Source organism: Lagenorhynchus albirostris, chromosome 8 (assembly GCF_949774975.1).
Source record: "Lagenorhynchus albirostris chromosome 8, mLagAlb1.1, whole genome shotgun sequence".
NCBI classification, from domain to species: domain Eukaryota; kingdom Metazoa; phylum Chordata; class Mammalia; order Artiodactyla; family Delphinidae; genus Lagenorhynchus; species Lagenorhynchus albirostris.
This window is the reverse complement of record NC_083102.1, coordinates 68720076-68735484: the sequence shown is the minus strand read 5'-3', so window position 1 is coordinate 68735484 and position 15409 is coordinate 68720076. Positions and strand designations below refer to the sequence as shown.

The 15409-nt window shown below is 38.6% G+C and overlaps 1 protein-coding gene across 2 annotated transcripts in view; it reads left to right on the top strand.

The window, feature by feature from the left end:
• The window catches only part of CRPPA (CDP-L-ribitol pyrophosphorylase A), a 305420-nt gene that overhangs the window by 17865 nt on the left and 272146 nt on the right, over positions 1 to 15409 (top strand). For both annotated transcript variants that reach the window (XM_060156133.1, XM_060156132.1), the window contains exon 3: positions 15235 to 15384. In XM_060156133.1, coding sequence (XP_060012116.1) covers positions 15235 to 15384 — 150 coding nt within the window. The remainder of the gene's footprint in view (positions 1 to 15234; positions 15385 to 15409) is intronic.

Below are 15409 nucleotides of genomic sequence, written 5' to 3'. Positions count from 1 at the left end.
AGACCAATGGAGCTTTGAACCAGCTGGATTTTTGGGGTGAGAGGAATGGTGCTGGAGACCGAACTCAGTCACATGCTCAATGGTTTAATTAATCATGCTTAAGAAGTGAAATCCCAATAAACTCTGGACAATGAAGCACAGTGGGGAGCTACTTGGTTGGTGAACAAAGAGGTGCTGAAAACATGCTGCTCCCTGATTGCTTGGGGGGAGGCCACCATAGAAGCTGTGTGTTCTGGTCTCTCCTGAGATCTCACCCCATGTGTCTCTTCATTTATTTATCTAGTCTGATTTGTATCCTTTGTCATAAATACGTAATGTAAGTAATCATAATCATATAATCATAATGTGATAAGCATTCTTCCTGAGCTCTGAGTCATTCTGGTGAATTACTGAACTTGAATAGAGGTGGTGGGAACCTCTTGAATTTGGAGTCAGTTGGTCAGAAGTGTCGGTGGCCTGGGGAACCCCACTTCTCTCTGGTGTCTGAAGTAATGGCAGTCTGGTTATGAACCATGGGTTTATGCTAACTCTAGGTGGCTGACATCAGAATTGAGTTTTAGAGTACACCAGTGTGTATAGAATGCCTTAAGTTTGATGGTGTTAACCAGCTCTTCCTTGGAACTCTTGCCTCTACCTTGGCTTCTGTGACTTTATTCATTCCTCTTACTTTTTGACCACTCACTTTTCAGATACTTCTTCCCATCCTTTAAATGAGGTTCCTTTAACTATTATCACCAAACAAAGTATTTCTGAGCAATCTAAATCATGCCCACAATACTTAATATTGTTTAAATCTACATACCATAAAACGCACTTTGGGGGAATGTACAATCTGAGTGTTTACACCTGTAAAGATTCTTGTAATCACCACCACAGGTAGGACACAGAACTGTTCTAACACTCTGAAGAATTTCCTCCTGTTGCCCTTAGTATTCAGACCCTCGTTCCTCTAACCCCTGTCAACCACTGATGTGTTCTCCGTTCCTGTATTTTTGTCTTTTCCAGAATCCATAAATTGAAGCATACAACATGTAACTTTTTAAGACTATTATTTCACTGGGCGCAACACATTTGTGTGCACCTATTTTAACTCTCACTGACACACTGTCCCAAATCTCTCTCATTCTCAGGCTTCTCACTTCTGAATTCCAGACCTGCTGTGTTCAACTTCCAGCTAGATAGAACCACTTAAATTTGCCTTTTTCAGTGTCTATGGAATCATGTGCAGATTGGAATTCATTAATCTTCCCTGATATCTTTCCTTGAATTTCATCCATAGGTAAGAGGGAACCACTGATTTTTGAGGAGGGAATAATAAGACTTGAACTCCACAAAGATGACTGTCTGCCTTGTTTGGTAGGTTGACTAAAGGAAGACTTTGAGGGAAGTGAAGTTAGTTGGGATCTGCAGTAATGATGCAGCTGAGTGATGACGAACCCTATATAAGCCAAATGAAATAGAGAGGGAAGTAGATAGTACTAAAATGTTCAGGGCACTGGACTGCCTGGACTTGAGTAACGGTGTGGTATGTGAGCCATAGGAAATAAGGGACATGTATTTTGTGTGCTTTTAATTTTTCTTTTCCCTGAGGTAGTCTCATCTCTTCTCTCTAAATCCCTGTGTTCCTGCCCTCCCCACCCTTGCCTCCAAGTTTCTGTGAAATTAGGGTTTAGGCACTGATTTTTTGCTTGCCACATCTTTGCAGACCTATTTACATTTGCCTAAGGGTTATGACTGCCTGGGACCTTTTCCGCACTGGTTCATGATTTATCTTATCTTTTCTCATAAAACAAGGTCTCCTATACTTCCTGTATTGGATTTTTGCAATGTGTAAAACAGGGACTTTTTGTATCTGAAAGCAGGCTCCAGGCCTTTGTTTCTTCCTATATTTGAATATCAGCTTGGCACAAGGTTTCTCAACATTGGCACGATAGACCTTTTGGGTAAGGTAATTGTTTATTCTTGCGGGGGGTGGCTATCCCATGTGCTATAGCATAGTTAGCAGGATTAGTTTTTGTTGGAAAATTGTTAATCTGAAGAGAAACAGTGGAATTTATATAATGAGAAATTTTGACATGGGGTGTGTGTGGGATCTCTTAGGACTGTGCAGCATGACTATTTAGCAATGATGAACAATGCTTTGGAAATTCTGCTGAAGTTAATGTGTGTGTATGCATCAAGAATGTAGTTTCAGTACCCAGCTTTATAACTTTATGCAATGTATTCTGGACTGTTTTTTTTTAAATTTTTATTTCATATTGGAATATAGTTGATTTACAATGTTTTGTTAGTTTCAGGTGTATAGCAAAGTGATTCAGTTATACGTATACATATATCTATTTTTCAGATTCTTTTCCCATATAGGTTATTACAGAGTAGTGAGTAGAGTTCCCTGTGCTATACAGTAGGTCCATGTTGATTATCTGTTTTCTATACAATAGTGTGTATATTGTTAATCCCAACCTCATAATTTATCCCTCCCCCCGCCGACTTTTCCCCTTTGGTGTAACCATAAGTTTGTTTTCTGTTTCTGTTTTGTAAATAAGCTCATTTGTATCATTTTTTTAGATTCCACATATAAGTGATACCATATATTTGTCTTTCTCTGTCTGACTTCACTTAGTATGATAATCTCTAGGTCCATCCATGTTGCTGCAAATGGCATTATTTCATTCTTTTGTATGGCTGAGTAATGGTCCATTGTATATATGTACCACATCTTCTTTATCCATTCATCTGTCGATGGACATTTACGTTGCTTCCATGTCTTTGCTCTTGTAAATAGTGCTGCAAAGAACATTGGGGTGCGTGTATCTTTTTGAATTATGGTTTTCTCTGGATATATGCCCAGGAGTGGGATTGCTGGATCATATGGTAGCTCTGTTTTTGTTTTTTAAGGAACCTCTACACTGTTTTCCATAGTGGTGCAACTATAGGTGTGTGGGTTTATTTTTGGGCTTTCTATCCTGTTCCATTGATCTATTATTTCTGTTCTTGTGCCAGTACCATACTGTTGTGATTATTGTAGCTTTATAGTTTAGTCTGAAGTAGCTAATTCCTCCAGCTCTGTCCTTCTTTCTCATGATTGCTTTGGTTATTCAGAGTCTTTCGTGTTTCCATACAAATTTTAAGATTTTTTTGTTCTAGATCTGCAAAAAATCCCATTGGTAATTTGATAGGGATTGCATTGAATCTGTAGATTGCTTTGAGTAGCATAGTAATTTTGACAACATTGATTCTTCCAGTCCAAGAACATGGCATATCTTTCCATCTCTTTGTGACATCTTTGATTTCTTCCATCAGTATCTTACAGTTTTCAGAGTGAGCTCATCAATGAATTCAGTAAAGTTGCAGGATACAAAATTAATACACAGAAATCTATTGCATTTCTATACACTAAAAACTAAAGATCAGAAAGAGAAATTTAGGAAACAATTCCATTTACCATTGCATCAAAAAGAATAAAATACCTAGGAATGGATTGTTTTAAAATAGAGATGAAAAACTCACTTAACAGATATTTGACTCTGTATTTGGAAATTTGACATAAAGTAGAATTGACCATGGCTAGTAATTGCTTGATCTCTGGGTGGTTGTGGTCATGATGATCCATACTGAAGGTCAGAGTTCAGTCCTGGGTGGGGGTCAGGTAATAAGCTTTCCTGGGCCAAATGGATCCTTTATCTACTCAAGAGAAAGTTTGGTATTGATTTAAGTCCTATGTCTAAAGAATGAGTGAGTTCTGGAAGAAAACAGTGAGTTCTGATTATTTCTTGGGAAATGTTGACAAAGGTTTAAATTAAGTCCAGGGCAAGTGGTGAACTACTTATTCCCTGACTGCCATGGTCTGAGGTGAAACTTGATCTGTTTCTGATGCTAGAGAAGCTGCTATGTGAAAGGCTTTTGTTTTGCTTAATTACCTGAAACTATCTGCCCTTGCAAATCTGTTCAATTAATTACTTTAAAATGAAGTTTGAAAGGGTAGATTAAGGAAAGATGAGTATACCTAGGAATTAAAGTTTAGTAGATATCCAAGTTTATCTCTGATCATATTAGGTTTCAGATAAATGGTATCACTCCAATTGTCCAGAATTAAAGTTTTGTGTACAGCGGGGGCTCCTTATGCCTTTGTGCTGCATATTCAGGTTTAGGGATACTTTGTAGTGATAGCACAGTTTGGACAGGTTTTTCTAAAAGCTATATTTCTATACTGAATAAACTATAGATTCTTTCCTCATAAAAGGAGATGGGAAGTATTCTACTATAAAAATGTGAAATAGTCAAAATCTCATAATTGGCAATGATTAGCTTTGAAGATGTTATTCTGTAAACATTAAGTAGTCTCTGAATAAAGATAACTCAGCTAACTGAAATTGTAATTACCTAGTCAGAGGATTTCTGTTGTAGAGTGTCATAATTAGCTTGAATGCAGATGCCTGAGGAGGGATGCATGTTAGGACCTGCTGTGTTGATGGATGATAAGCATTGTTCAATTTTGCTTTTAAAAGTAAACAGTAGAGGTGGGGTTCTTTACTCGTATTGTATGATTTGTATCTATGATGTTTTCCATGCATTGATATGTGGAAATATTTGATACATTACCCTGAGAGGCACGTAATCACTGTGGTGTTGAGCTGTTAAGCTTCCATTCAGAGCTCATTATGCTAATTCCCATGGAAACAGTGTGTTTGATAACTTGGGAATTACATTTTATAAAATAAACTTCTCAGGTAGCTGTACTTTAGAGGCAACTCACTTTGTCCATACTTGGACAGCAGAGGTATTTTCACTTGTGACTCTTTTCTTCGGCTTTTTGTGTAGTGAGACTTAGGAAGCTGGTAGCCACCTTGTGCTTTCAATTGTCTTTATGTTGTGTTACTTTCCAACTGATGTTTTAGCTTCCATAGGAAAGAACCTAGTAATTTCTGCAATATACTAATCCTATAATGACATCTCAAAAATGAATGATCTCTGCTCTTGAAGTTAGTTTTCAGTAATCAAAATGAGAGTCCATAAATACACATCTTAGAAATTCTCTTTTTAAAAATACCAAAAACAGTCAGAGAGAACGACGCTTGCAGATCTACCACATGGTATAATAAATAGAACATTACTGGTCACTGTGAAACTCTGTCCCTGCCTTGATCGTGTTTACTCCTCCCAGGTGGATAAACATTATTTTGAACTTTGTTTTCTTGCCCTTGTCTTCAGTTTTGTAGCGTGTATCCCTAAAGAACATACTTGTTAGATTTTATTTTTTTGTTGAGGTATAATTCACACGTTCATATGATTTTTAACTGTTTTGTATATATATTTTTTGCCCAGTGTATTGGGGGAAATGTATTCACATTAATCTGTGCATTATAATTTCTTCATGAGCACTACTTCATATGTCACAATTTATCTGTTTACAGTTAGTGGACATTTGTTTTTAATTTATGCTAATATGAACATTGCTAGCATGAACAGTGCTACTCATGTCTTCTGGTGCACATGTGCAAGGATTTCTCTAGTCAAGATGTGTGAGTGTTACCAGCCTTACCAGATGATGCTGACTTATTTTGTAAATTTGTATCAATTTACAGTCACCAATAGTGTATTAACAACAGCTTGTTGCCCCACATTCTCACCATCACTTGACACTGTTAGACTTATTTTTTTCTAATCCAGATAGTGGAAAGTGCTTTCTCTTTGTGGTTTAAATTGGCATCTTATAAGTAGGTTGGGTATTCTTCATATATTTATGGGCTTTATGTGTTCTTATTGAATTGCACACGTACATCTTTTGCCCCTGTTTCTAGTTCTCAAATGACCACTGGTTTGTTGGGGTTATTCTGGAAACGAATACTTTGCAAAGTATATGCTTTGTAACTGTTATCTCCCTTTTAAAAATTTCTTTTTAAAATACTGGTTTGTGATGAGCAAGCATTTTTATTTCAATATAGCCAAAATTACTAATGTCTTTATGGCTCTTGATTTGTGTGGGATCTGAGAGAGTGAATATGGGTGCCTTGGGTTCAGATTGGGGCAGTAGAAACAAGGAAAAGTGGGCAGATTTGGGATATTTTGAAGCTGATGTCTTGCTGATGGTTTGGATAGGAAATATGAGAGGAGGAGAAATCAATGACCTTCAATGTTTTTGGTAAGAACGACTAAAAGAATAGAGTAGACGTTTCTGTAGATGGGAACATCTGTAGAGGAGCCAGTTAGGGGTGTGTGGTATAGGTGAAACCAGAACTTGGATATTTATAGTCTGGTTGTGTGTTTTGATCTGAATGGAGATGTTAAATACGTATTTGGATGTACAACTCCAGATTTAAGGAGAAATATCTGGGCTGGATTTATAGATTTGCGAAGTCTCGTATAAGATAGTATTTGAAACTCTGGGACTTGAAGAGGTCACCTATGGAATGAATGTAGGGAAGTCTGAGGTCCGAGTTCTGGAAATGTTTTCCACTTAGAAGGAGGATATAAGGATCTAGGATTTAAAGTGTGAGAAGATGAGAGAGTTTGCTTGGTGATAATGGTTTCTGAAAACCAAGTGAACAAATGTCCTCAAGAAGATAAAGAGCTATCCACTGGATTTAGCAATGTGAGGGTCATGGTGAGCTTGAAAAATTTATTTTGTGGAGTTGTGGAGATGAAATCCTAATAAAAGTAGACTACAGAGCACACGGGAGGAGAGAAAAATTACAGATAAGGAATAGTATAGTATGGACAATTGTTTGAAAGAGTCTTATTTTAAACTGATACTAACTGGCAGATGTATGATCAATGGAAGACTGACTTAATGATGGGAGATGTCACAAAATCCATGTACTCTAATGGAGACAGTTCAGTAAAAGAATACAAACTTGAGGCAGGACAGAAGACTATTGCTATAGAGACCTACATGAGAAGGAATGGATGCCAGTAAGTATGTGGAGATGTTGGATCTTAGAAAAGAGGTGGAAATTTTTTGTAGTTCTTAGAATGTTTTGCACTGACTGAGTATATTTAAATATATTGCACTTTTGTTAAATACATTCCTAAGGATTCTTTTTGAAGTTACTATAAAGGAATTACTTTTGGATTGTTCCTTGCAGATATATAGAAATACAGTTAACTTTTATATATTAATCTTGTCCTCTGCATTCTTACTAAACTAGTTTATTAGTTCTAATAGTATTTTTAGTGGATTCATTAGAATTATCTGTGTATAAGATTGTGTCATCTGCAAGTGAAGATAGTTTACTTTTCTTGGATGCCTTTATTAGATGTTCCTGCATAACTGCCCTGACGAGAACTTCTAGTACTTTTCTTAAAAGTGGCAACAGTGGACGTCCTTGTTCCTGATGTTGAAGGGAAAACATTAAGTCATCACACCATTAAGTATGATGTCAGCTGTGGATTTTTTTTGTAGATGCCCTTGATCAGATTGAGCAAGTTCTCTTCTGTTAGTTTGTTGCATGCTTTTTTTCATGAAGTGTTGGATATTGTCAGATAATTTTTCTGAGTCTATTGAGATGTTCATGTATTTCTGTTATTTATTCTATTAATATGGTGTATTACATTGATTTTTTTCCGGAATGTTAAATTAATTTTGCTTTCTTGGGATAAATCCCACTTGGTCATGGTGCACAATACTACTTACGTGTTGCCAAATTTGGTTTGTTATCTTGAAGATTTTTGTGTTTATATCTTTCAGAGTATTGATCTGTATTTTGGCTTTTTGTGATGTCTCTGGTTTTGGTAATATTGGTCTTAAAGAGTGAGTTGGGAAGTGTTCCCTCCTATTTTTTTTGAAATGGTGTGAGGAACTGGTATTGAAAAAAATACTTTCATTACAATTAACCAGCGAAGCCATCTGGGCCTGGGCTTTTCTTCGTGCGAAATTAAAAAATGCCTAATTTTCTTAAAGGTCTATTCAGATTTTCTATCTTTGAATTAGTTTTGGTTGTGTCTTTCTAGAAAAATGTGATTTTATCTGTTACCTAATTTGTTAAAATATGCTTGCAGTTTTCTTTCTCCTTATTTCTGTAAGGTTAGTGGAAATGTCACCACTTTCACTCCTGATATTACTTATTTGAGTCTTATAAACCTTTAGCTAAACTAGAAAAAAAACTGTTTAAACTTTTTCAAAGAACTAACTTTTGGTTTTTCTCTATTCTATTTTCTGCTCTTATGTTTATTATTATGCCTGCATTAGCTTAAGTCTTTCTCTTTTTTCAGTATCTTGAGGTGGAAGGTTAGGGTTTTGATTTTGAAAATGTCCTTTTATATATACACAATTACAGCTATAAATCTCTCTTAGAACTGCTTTAACTGCATTCTCCAGTTACTTTACATTGTGTATGTTACTGATCTCAAAGTATCATTTCCATAGTGATTTCTTCTTGGATTCATTTACTAGTGTGTTGTTCAATTGCTATGTTTTTTTTTGTTTGTTTTTTGCTTTTTTAAATTTATTTTGGGCTGCGTTTTGGGTCTTCATTGCTGTGCATGGGCTCTCTCTAGTTGAGGCAAGCGGGGGCTACTCTTAGCTGTGGTGTGCGGGCTTCTCATTGCAGTGGCCTCTCTTGTGGTGGAGCACGGGCTCTAGGCATGCGGGCTTCAGTAGTTGTGCCCTGTGGGCTCAGTAGTTGTGGCTCGCAGGCTGTAGAGCGCAGGCTCAGTAGTTGTAGTGCACGGGCCTAGTTGACCCGAGGCATGTGGGATCCTCCCGGACCAGGGCTGGAAACTGTGTCCCTTGCATTGGCAGGCGGTTTCTTTCTTTCTTTTTTTTTTTGGTGGTACGCGGGCCTCTCACTGTGTGGCCTCTCTCGTTGCGGAGCACAGGCTCCGGACGCGCAGGCTCAGCGGCCATGGCTCACGGGCCCAGCTGCTCCGCGGCATGTGGGATCTTCCCGGACTGGGGCACGAACCTGTGTCCCCTGCATCGGCAGGCGGACTCTCAACCACTGCGCCACCAGGGAAGCCCCTGGCAGTCGGTTTCTTAACCACTGCACCATCAGGGAAGCCCAATTGCTATGCTCTTTTTTTTTTTTTTTTGCGATACGCGGGCCTCACTGTTGTGGCCTCTCCTGTTGCGGAGCGCAGGCTCAGCGGCCATGGCTCATGGGCCCAGCCGCTCCGCGGCATGTGGGATCTTCCCAGACCAGGGCACGAACCTGTGTCCCCTGCATTGGCAAGCAGACTCTCAACCACTGCGCCACCAGGGAAGCCCCAATTGCTATGTTCTTAATTCTCATATTTCTTTTTGTTTCTCTAAAACATTTTTTGAGGTATAATTGACATACAACATACTGGATTCAGGTGTACAACATGTTTCAACATTTGTATACATTGAGAAATTACCACAATAAGACTGTATCTGTCACCATACATAGTTACAGAATTTCTTCTGAAGAGACTTAAGATCTATTCTCTCAGCAACTTTCAAATATGCAATATAGTATTAAGTATATTACATCCCCATGATGTATTTCATAACTGGAAATTTGTACCTTTTAACTTCCTTCACACATTTTACCCATGTCCCCCATCAAGCTGTTCTCTGTATCTATGAGCTATTTCTGTCTTTTGTTTAAGTTCCAGGTAAGTGGGATCATACAGTATTTGTCTTTCTGATTAATTTCACTTAGCATAATGCCCGTGAGGTCTTCACATGTCCTGAAGATGGCCATTTAGGTTTCCATGTTTTGGCTGTTGTAAATAATGCCGCAGTGAATATGGAGGTGGGTATCTTTGAGTTCGTGCTTTTGTTTGCTTCAGATAAATAACCAGAAGTAGAATCTCTGCGTCATTTTGTAGCTCTATCTTTAACTTTCTGAGGAGCCTCCATACCGTTATCCATAGTGGCTGCACCACTGTTTTCTAATTTCACTCTTAAGATCAGAGAACATACTTAGTATGACTTTAATCCTTTAAAATTTATTGTGTCTTGTTTTATGGCCAAACATATGGTCTGATCTGGAGAACTCTCCATGTGTACTTGAGGAGAACATAGACTTTTGTTGGTGGAGTATTCAATAGATATGTTAGATATAGTTGGTTTATAGTGCTTTTCAAGTCTTATTTCCATGGTCATCTTCTGCCTAGTTGTTCTACTCATTATTGAAAGTGGGGTGTTGATATCTCCAACTGCTGGATTATTTATTTCTCCTTTAAATCCTACCAATTTTTGCTTCATGTATTTGGGGATCTGTTAGATAAATTTTTATATCTTGTTGAATTGACCTTTTTTAAATTTTAAGATGGGTTTATCTTTAACATTTTTGGATTTTTTATGGTATAGCTACTCCAGCTTTCTCACAGGTTGCTGTTAGTTTGATATGTATCCTTTTTCATCCTTCTGTATTCAGTATATTTGGATCTTTTAGCTTTTGCATTTTTACTATGATGTGTCTGGATATGAATTTCTTTGTGTGTATTCTGCTTTGAGTATACTGAGCTCCCTGAGTGTGCAGATTGCTTTTCTTGGGAAATTTTCAGTCATAATTTTTTGAATATTTTTTCTGCTCCTTTCTTGCCTTCATTTTCCCTCTGGTACTCCTATTACAAAAATGTCTGTAATGATGTCCTACACTTCTCTGTGAATCTGTTCATTTTTCTTGGTGTAATCTGTTGATCTGACTTTAAGTTCAAACCTACTGTTGAACCCCTCTAGTGAATTTTTCATTTTAGCTATTTTGCAATTCTAAAATTGCTACTCAGTTTTTAAAAATAGGTATTCCTAATATTGATAATACTAATGGTCATCATACTTTATTTCTTTATGCATGATATCCTTTCTTTGAACATATTTATAATACCTAATTTGAAGGCTTACCTGATAAGTGTGACACTTGGGCCCTCTCACAGGCAGATTCTGTTGCCTGCTTTTTTTTTTTTTTTCCTTTGTATAGATCACACCTTCCTGTTTGGATGCATGTCTTTACATTTTTTGGTTGTTGTTGAAAAATGCATATTTTGGATAATGTATTTTGTCAGTTCCAGTTACCTCCTACCTACCCTAGGCTTATTATTTTCTTGGCTACTAAAATAGACCAGCAAAGTCACAGTCTTATTCCTGTACAGGGCAAAACCTCTAAAGTCACTTCAGAGGGTGCAGTTCTAGACAAGTGTTGAGTCACCACGGAATGACAGTCGTTTTAGCAGGGTTCGCTTCATCTGTATTTCCCCGATCTCCGTTATACTGTCTGCCTTTGACGCCCAACTGATAAGTTCCATTCATTGCCTGCTGACTGCTCTTTTTTCGGAACAATGCCCAATACATAAAGTACCCTACAGTTTGATCCAAGTAAATTCTGGTCCCTTAGCCAGGGGTAGTTTGTAAAGCTGGTATTGGAGGTTTGCTCTGATGCTGGGGGTGGGTGGGTGGGTGATTCTTGTTAGCTGTCTCTTGTTCTGGTTGTCTCTGGTAAACTAGCTTCCCTATGGTGCAGCTTTTTGCTCTCATGAAGCTCTCACCTTCCTCTTAATTGCTTACCATGATCTCCGTTTCTTTTGAGAGCGTACTTACCCTTAAACTTCCTCACACTTCCAATTAAGCAAGTTCCCTTGGGGAGAGCTTAGTAGCTGTCTCTTCTTAGAGGCTGTCTTTCTCCCTGTGAAAAATCACCATGCCACTGCTTTGGAGCTATAGTTGGGCATGTTGTTTGAGTGACACCACTACTTCGTGAGCAGGGTGCTGCCTGGAGACATTAGACTCATCTTCTTTTTGCCTCTCCTGGCACAGAACCTCTGCCCTGTGTGTGACTGGGCCAAGCGTGATCGGGGCCCCAGTATTCCCTACCTACCATGCCTGGGGTGGGTCTTGCACTCTATTGGGTGGAGGCTATGTGGGTGAAGGGAGTCTACAACCTCTTGGCCATACTTGCTGGTAACTGAGCCTTTGTGACGTGGAATTGAGTGGGATGGGAAATGCTGGCACTCGGCCCCTCCCACTGGGAGCTGGTGGGAGAGGGAACTCTTTCTTTTTGGCCATACCTACTCTGAGTGGAACTTAAGTCACATTGAGCTGGGTGTTGTGGAATGAAGGAAGAAAAACAGATGACGGTTCCAGTACCACAGACTCTGTTCTTTCCAAGGTTTAAGAGAGATTCTTTTTTTTTTTTTTTTTTTTTTTTTGGCTGTACGTGGGCCTCTCACTGTTGTGGCCCAGCCGCTCCACGGCATGTGGGATCTTCCTGGACCGGGGCACGAACCCGTGTCCCCTGCATCGGCAGGCAGACTCTCAACCACTGTGCCACCAGGGAAGCCCCAAGAGAGATTCTTAAATGTTAATTTATTGAATGCCCTTAGGACAATTTTCAAAGGCTTTAAATGGTTGTTTTTTAAAAACTGCTTCTCTCTAGTTGCAGAGAGTCTGCACAGCTCTTCATGGAGACATTTTGTATGTCTCATGTTCTTCTAAATTTTTATGTCATTGTCTGGCATAGAATTAACCATAAGTAGTTAGTTAATTATAAGTAATAGAACTATATTTTTTTCCTTAAAAAGCACTATGACGTATGTGCATGTGTGTTCCTTTCCTGTCTTCTAACCTCTGCTGATAGGTGCTAGGCTTGACAAGTCAGGCTTGCTCTCTTTTTTTTTTAATTGGAGTATAGTTGATTTACAATGTTGTGTTAGTTTCAGGTGTACACCAAAGTGAATCAGTTATACATATATCCACTCTTTTTTAGATTCTTTTCCCATATCGGCCATTACAGAGTACTGAGTATTGAGTAGAGTTCCCTGTGCTCTACAGTAGGTCCTTACTAGTTATCTATTTTATATACAGTAGTGTGTATATGTTAATCCCAACCTCCCAATTTATCCCTCCCCCCGGTAACCATAGGTTTGTTTTCTACATCTGTAACTCTATTTCTGTTTTGTAGATAAGTTCACTTGTACCCTTATTTTTAGATTCCACATATAAGTGATACCATCTGATATTTGTCTTTCTCTGTCTGACTTAACTTCACTCAGTATGACAATCTCTAGGTCCATCCATGTTGCTGCAAATGGCATTATTTCATTCTTTGTTATGGCTGAGTAATATTCCATTGTATATATGTGCCACATTTTATTTATCCATTCCTCTGTTGATGGACATTTAGGTTGCTTCCATGTACTGGCTATTGTAAATAGTGCTACAATGAACATTGGGGTGCATGTATCTTTTTGAATTATGGTTTTCTCTGGATATATGCCCAGGAGTGGAATTGCTGGATCCCCTAATCAATGACAAAGGAGGCAAGGAGATACAATGGAGAAAAGACAGTCTCTTCAATAAGTGGTGCTGGGAAAACTGGACAGCTACATGTAAAAGAATGAAATTTGAACACTCCTTAACACCATACACAAAAATAAACTCAAAATGGATTAAAGACCTAAATGTAAGGCCAGCAACTGTAAAACTTTTTGAGGAAAACATAGGCAGAACACTCTATGACCTGAATCACAGCAAGATCCTTTTTGACTCACCCCCTAGAGAAATGGAAATAAAAACAAAAATAAACAAATGGGACCTAATGAAATTTAAAAGCTTTTGCACAGCAAAGGAAACCATAAAAAAGACGAAAAGACAACCTTTAGAATGGGAGAAAATATTTGCAAGTGAAGCAACTGACAAAGGATTAATCTCCAAAATATACAACTCATGCAGCTCAATATTAAAAAATCAAATAGACATTTCTCCAAAAAAGACATACAGGTGGCCAAAAGGCACATGAAAAATGCTCAACATTACTAATCATTAGAGAAATGCAAATAAAAACTATAATGAGGTATCACCTGGTATCACACTGGTCAGAGTGGCCATCATCAAAAAAATCTACAAACAGGGCTTCCCTGGTGGCGCAGTGGTTGAGAGTCCACCTGCCAATGCAGGGGACACGGGTTCGTGCCCCGGTCCGGGAAGATCCCACATGCCGTGGAGTGGCTATGCCTGTGAGCCATGGACGCTGAGCCTGCGCGTCCGGAGCCTGTGCTCCGCAACGAGAGAGGCCGCAACAGTGAGAGGCCCGCGTACCCCCCCCCCCAAAAAAAAAGAAAAAGAAACCTACAAACAATAATGCTGGAGTGGGTGCGGAGAAAAGGGAACCCTCCTGCACTGTTGGTGGGAATGTAAACTGGTATAGCCACTATGGAGAACAGTATGGGGGTTCCTTAAACAACTAAAACTAGAACTACCATACGGGCTTGCTCTTTATCTACCTTTCACCTACTTGGACTTTACTCCTTCCCTATCACCCCTGGCTGTCTCTTCACTTCTGCTATTATGCCTAGGCTCCAAATCTCTGCTTGAGTCACTGGAAATGGCCACACAATTTGTACAGCCTGCTTGGCTCTCACATTAGCTTTGATTTTCAGCCAGTCCCTTGGCTTTTGTAAACTAGTGTATGGACTGTCCTTCTCAGATGTTGGTCTCCTTGAGACCAAATTTGTTCTTAGGTATTAATGTTATATGCTGCAATTACATGAAAGATAGGACATATTATAGTCAATATAAGACAGCTGGGTTTAGGCCTACCCTAGGAAGTTTAAGGCTACTTCACCAAGGTAGCTGTCTGGTAATGACCTTCAAGACTATATTACAGTGAAACTTATTAAAGGTAAAGGGAAAAGCTGTCAGATAAGGTGTCTTTTTAAAGATTAGATGCATCTATTAATGAGACAGAGCTTTCATAGGAGCAATTGAAATCAATGGATATTAGCCTCATGGAGCGTTGCATCGATGCTATATTTGAATGGAGCTGTTTTTTTGCAGGAGTTAGAGCAAGACATATATTCATTGTCACTTGGCTGGTGGCTGAGCTCATTTTGGGGATCTTAGGGAATATGTCTTGTTCCTTAATGATGTAATGTGTACATTAAATACTTGAAGGCACACTAACAAGTAAATATTCACGTATAATCCATTTCAGTTCTTTGACAGTAGTCTCCTTCCCATCTTCAGGGAATACTCAGTTGTATCTTAGCATCCTTTTTTCGTATTTGACTTCAGTGGCCTGTGATGAAGAGGATTTTGGATCCATAATGAAACATTATTTCTGTCTCTAATATATGGAACTGTAGTGGTATGAGATTGGTTTTTGACTGGAAATGATTTGATTTATGAACGAAATTAAGACTTGTTTAAGTATGTTCTTGAGGTAGCTTGTTGAAGGTGTAAGATCTGTTTCAAAACAAAGATACCGAGTTCAGAATTTGACTTTCAGATATTCTGAAATAACTGTGTCATTTGCCTCTCTGTTTATCCTTTAGGCTGCAGGAGCAATCCGACCTCTTGTATCTACTGTCATCAGTCCATCTGTAGATGGCTGCTTAGACCACTCACTGGAACGTGCGAGACACAGGGCAAGTGAAATGCCACAGGCCTTTCTATTTGACGTGATCTATGAAGCATATCAGCAGGTAAGAATCTTCGCTTTTTGACAAT